The sequence below is a fragment of the Vulpes vulpes genome, chromosome 7 (assembly GCF_048418805.1).
Source record: "Vulpes vulpes isolate BD-2025 chromosome 7, VulVul3, whole genome shotgun sequence".
Taxonomy (NCBI): domain Eukaryota; kingdom Metazoa; phylum Chordata; class Mammalia; order Carnivora; family Canidae; genus Vulpes; species Vulpes vulpes.
The window spans coordinates 19,744,926-19,750,190 of NC_132786.1; the positions used below are offsets into that span (position 1 = coordinate 19,744,926).

The window sequence follows — 5,265 nt, forward strand, 5'->3', positions numbered from 1 at the left end:
CATGTAGCCCCCGTGCCCAACACAGGACAAAAATGGTATTTTGCCAGGAATGGCATCACAAAACTATGGCCTGAAAGAGTTAACACACAGCTGATCGGGGATTTGAATCCTGATCCCAAGTCCTACAAGAGCTCATTACCAGTCAGAACTTTGCACATTTACAAAGCACCGTCACAGGTTGCTCGTGGGGCACACTCAGAGGGCAGTATTTAAAAAGTATGAATAAGTATGATTCTACCCCGTAGCCCTAAAAAGTGTCGATACCCTTGCCCCCCATAACCCCTCCTTTTCAAATCACCACAGCACATGGGAGCAGCTCACTCTTTATTAATGGAAGGCCCTGGGTCACTTGGAGCTGGTGTACTTGGTGACGGCCTTGGTGCCCTCAGATACAGCATGCTTGGCCAGCTCTCCGGGCAGCAGCAGACGCACCGCTGTCTGGACCTCCCGGGATGTCAGTGTGGTCCGGCCCGAGTACTGGGCCAGCCGGGCAGCCTCGCCAGCCAGCCGTTCAAACACATCGTTCACAAATGAGTTCATGATGCTCATGGCCTTGGAAGAGATGCCGATGTCCGGGTGCACCTGGAGAAGCAGCGGGACCACTCTGTTAATGAGGTGGCTCTGTCCGGTGCGGCAAGCCCCAGCTCTAAGTTCTGGCCTGCAGGAGGCTGCAAGGCTGCCTCCGCAGCCTCTTTCTAGAGGCCAAGACACAGAAATAGGGATTGGGTTTTTTTATTACTACATCCAGGTTAGAAGTTGTTTCCAACTGTAAACAGTGATGCTTTTAAGTTCCTTGTATGAGCACATGTAAGCATCGATCTTTGATTTTGCTTTTCTCATCTAGTGTATTTGGATAGCATTACTCCTAGAAAGGGACTCCGAGGGGTGAGGTTCCTGGAGGTGGGACTGCCACTGGGTCCAAGGGTTTATGCACTTAACCTGGCAGATTATTACCAAATTATTGTCCAGAGGACACACTCCTATGACACAATCTCAGCACCTGACTGGGAGTCAGAACACCTGGGATCTGTGGCCATACAGTGAACCACTGAATGAATTCAAATAAGGCACTTTCCCCTGGGCCTGGTGACAATCCTAACATGTCAGTGGGCAGATGTGAAGTGTTTCCCCATGAAGTGTTTCCCTGTGAAGTGGGAGAGGAAACTGCCAATGACACACATCAAGCCAGTGGTGGAGACAGAAGGAGAACTCGGGCTCTCCCCACAGCCTCTGGTTGTCACTGCCAGCAAGGGATCTGAGCCTACACCCCTTGTGCTGTCATCACATCTTTTTCTCTTGGGGTCCCGGGGTGTTAAGTTTCACAGTCCATGGGGAACTCGCTCAGCAGCATTCTGTTGCCAGGCTGACCCAGGGCCAACACTCCCCTCCCAAGTTTTGAGCCTCAAGGTTAGGCTAAGCTGCAAGGCTCGACAGTGCTCCTCCCACCCCCCCACATGCTTCTGGACAGTGGAGCCTGTCCCCTGCTGCTCCCTTTGGGCCAGTCTACAACAGTGCTGGTCCTGCCCCCAACCTGACCCCACAAGAGCATTCCTAGAGACCCAGGTTGTCAGGTCACTGGCACTGGTGATGGGATTCAGACTGGAGACAGGCTCCATGTGTAAGGATCTACTCTAACAAAAAGATAAAGCTCAGGCCAGGGGGGCAGACTCAGGCCACACAACATAGCTGTTCTGCTGGCCCCTGGCCCTGGTTCTGCTGAGTGGGGCAGAGGCTTTGAGGTCAGAGTGCCTTGTGTCCTTGACACACTGTTGTTGGGTACCCACTGATGCCCGAAAATATTTGGCAGTGTGCAAGTGCCGGGAGTAGGTACTTCTCATGGGTGCTCTGGTAGGCCGCATGAGCAGAGAGCACCCACAGCACCTGTGGGTCAAGAGGTGGGACAAGCAGGCGGTACGTATGGGAGGGGCCACTTGATTGAGGGAGGGGGGGTCCCTGCTCTCTGCTGCTACCAGGTCATGTGACTCAGCAATGCATGGAGCCTCTAGGGATCCTAGGTCCATCTGTAGAGTCGACCAATCCCCTTGCCCCTCAGTGACTGAGTAGCTGTGTGGCTGGAAGGCCTTCCGGTCTTCAGCTCATGCGCATTGCTCCCTGCTCTGGCCACTAGCAACCAGTACCTCTCATTTGTACCATAATGTGTTGGGCATCCAATCACCCTTCAGCCCCACACTTTCTTGTGGTCTTCCCTTTTAATTACAGCCCACCTAATGTTCCACATCATCATTTGGTCTGTTCAAAGCCCTGTAAGCTTCTGGACCGTGGTGGCGGGCTTTAAATGCCTCCTGCACTTCACAGGTGCACAACATCTGTGAGAGCTAGTAGGGACCTCTGAGATCAAGTGCAACCACCTCAAGAGGGACACAGTGTGCCTGAGGCCACTCACCGCAAGGCCAGGAGCATATAGAGTATGACTTTCCAGTGCCTTTTCAAGGCTCTTTGGCCAGTACACTACAGACACACACACACACACGCATACATGTGCACACACGTTACCTCCCCACTCTCACCTGCTTTAGCACCTTGTAGATATACATTGAGTAGGTTTCCTTGCGCCGGCTACGCTTTTTGGACTTCTTATCGCCAGAACCACGGCCCCTGCGGCCCCCGGACTGCGGCTGCTGCCCATGCTCAGCGCCCATCCTCCTGCTCCTCCTAATAGCTACCTCCTGCTCCCTGGGGTACTTTTATGGAGTCAGCTGCCCACCAGGTGGGACTGGGGGCCAGCACCTGGGATAGAGGGGGTGGGAGAGGAGGGAGGAGCTTGGCCCATCCCTATCCAGAACATGCTCTGGGTTCATCTTCCAAGAGATTAATGGCTTCCACCTCTCCCCTGAGTGCTTTCCTGTCTCTGAATGAGAAGCCCTCCCCAGGCCTCTCCCCAATGTGATCATCACCCAGCGTATTACACACTCGGGAAAGTTCACATTCCACCAAACCACACCACGAGGTCACTCTGCACCCACTGTGCTCAGCATGACTTGAAATGCAGGGGAGCGTCAGGAGGAACACAAGGCACCCTACGCCCCACCCACAGAGCCCTACAATATGGCTGAAGAGGCCAGACTGGCTTATGTGAAAGAGCAGAGCGGAGGGGGCATAGGGGCAGAGAGTTCATAAAAGAAACACTGGTGAGGGCTATAGTAGCCAGAGAGGGCTTCAGGGAAGGAGTAGTGACTTGACACCGGTCTTGTAGGAGGCGTACAGTTTAACCTGGGAGAATTCGTGTGAAAAGCAGAGTGGAGTAGAGCGAGGCTTGGACGGAAGGCAGAAGTGGAGCAGACCAGGGGCCTAGACCAGACGTAGGCGGCAGGAATCCACGGGCTGGGAGGGGTGTGGGCAGCCTGGGGGAGCCTGTGCAGAGACACTAGATGCTCTCCAGAAGAGTCAGTGACGTGGGCTCCCCGTGCGAGTTCGCTGGAAGGAAGAGGCAGCTGTTTGACAGAGTAGTTCTCACTTTGCACCTATGTGTGAATGGTATTTCAGGTTCTTAAGTGCTGTGATTAAGGAAACCTAGAGCAACATGAGAAGTATGGGGGGGGGGGGCACGGTGGGAGAAGAGGGTTTTCCCAATCAAGAAGAGGTGGGCTGAAGTGAAGATAAGCATCACCTGCCAGCGGGGGGCAGGAGAGGGGAGGAAACCGCAAGCCTGAGCAACCAACACCTCAGTAACCTCAGCTTTTCACCCACTTCCTGACATCTGGCTGTGTCTTATGTGCTCAGGTTTAGGAGGACTAGGAGGGAATTCGTAATCCAAAATAAAACACTGCTAATTTTAGGCCTTTGTAGAAACATATATATAGTGGTTCCTGAAGCATTCTTAAAAGTTTTTGAAATTGGCTTTTTTCGGGAAGGGGGCAACAAGCTGCCTTCACACCTCATGTAATCTACCCTGGAGACCCTGAGGGATTTTAAAGGGAATTGGTACCGACACAGCCAGGATTTCCCTTGGCTAAAGTAGCAGGAGCGCTCATCTCTGTTCCCATCACCCCTGCAGCTCATTCTCCAGGCCATTCTCCCTGTAACCTAAGTCTCTGGATGCTCAGAGCAGAGACTTAGGCACATAAGGCATAGAGCAACAAAGCCAGGTCCCTTGGGGTCGCAGGGCAGGGCAGGAGACCGATGGAGCCTCACTCCTGCCTTGGCTGCCTAGGCCTCAGCTGTAGCTTCTCGCCTCATGTTCCCTCTCACTGTTCCGTCCGCCCAGGGAAGCTCCTGGACTTCAGCGCCATCTGAGGTCCTGTTCATCTTTCAAGTTAGAGCACCTATCCGGCCTTTCTGAAAACTTCCCCCCCCCCTTTGACTCCTTCTGTGTATCCTAACAAGTCACAATCAAGCATCTGATTTATGCCCCGTCGTGTTCTCTCATCATTGTTGGCTTCCCCTTAGATCGTGAGCCCCTGGAGGGTTTAGACACCATCTGGGACTGTTTTTTGTTTTACACAGTCTTAAATGTACTGTAATGAGCACTAAAAAATCATGGCTGTGTATGTTTCCCCACAGGGACGGCTGCTGAGGTGGTGTGATGAATCCACGTCAGTACGGATGGCCATTGGTGTGCCTGGTGGACAAAGGTCGCAAGCTATAGTCAAGTTCAGATGGACCATGCAGAGCCCTGGCTGGGAAGTAAATTAGATTATGCTAACAAAAATTAAGGCTGTGGACAGACAACAAAACTCCCTGTACCCACCCGACAACAGTGGTTCACAAACCTCAGTGTGAAAATGCAGACTCCTGGCCATTTCTGTGTCTCTCCCACCCCACCAAGTGGAACCAATAGGTCCTGGCCTGGGAATCTGGATCTTAACAAGCACTACCCTCTCCAAGTGTTGTGGTGAAGGTTGCAGCAGGGGAGCTTCACACCACTCTGAAAACATGTCCCACAAGAGTGGTTCTCAAACCTCAGCTCCCAGACAAGCAGCATCAGCAGCATCTGAAAACTTGTTAGAAATTTTTTGATTCCTGGTCTCACCCCCGACCTACTGAACCAGAAACCCTGAAGGCAAGACCCAGTGATTGGTGATCTAATGAGTCTCCCAGGTGATTCCGATCTGTGTGGTGAGGCAATAGCCTAAGACAGGGCACAATTCCAAATCAAATCAAAAGGAAGGAGAGCTATTCCAGCTCAAGACTAGTCTACAGTCTGCATCCATCCTACTAACTTCCACCCAAGCTCTTGCTGAGGGGAAGTGTGTTGGCACAGCAGGGAGGAGGGGAGTGAAGGGCCCAATGACCAGAAAAGGAAGG

At 52.7% G+C, this 5,265-nt stretch overlaps 1 protein-coding gene across 1 annotated transcript; it reads right to left on the minus strand.

The window, feature by feature from the left end:
- Positions 1-315: 315 nt before the first annotated feature.
- H2BK1 (H2B.K variant histone 1) lies at positions 316-2,769 on the minus strand. The gene is made up of 2 exons (XM_025993777.2): positions 2,529-2,769; positions 316-582 (listed from the first exon to the last, which is right to left on the minus strand). The coding sequence occupies exons 1-2, from the start codon at positions 2,658-2,660 to the stop codon at positions 346-348; spliced, it is 369 nt and encodes a 122-aa protein (XP_025849562.1). The 5' UTR covers positions 2,661-2,769; the 3' UTR covers positions 316-345.
- Positions 2,770-5,265: the final 2,496 nt, after the last annotated feature.

Coding starts and splice junctions, on each gene's coding strand:
- H2BK1 (XM_025993777.2), bottom strand. CDS start 2,660: ATGGGCGCTGAGCATGGGCAGCAGCCGCAGTCCGGGGGCCGCAGGGGC. Junction 583..2,528: donor TCTACAAGGTGCTAAAGCAG/GTGAGAGTGGGG, acceptor CTGCTTCTCCAG/GTGCACCCGGACATCGGCAT.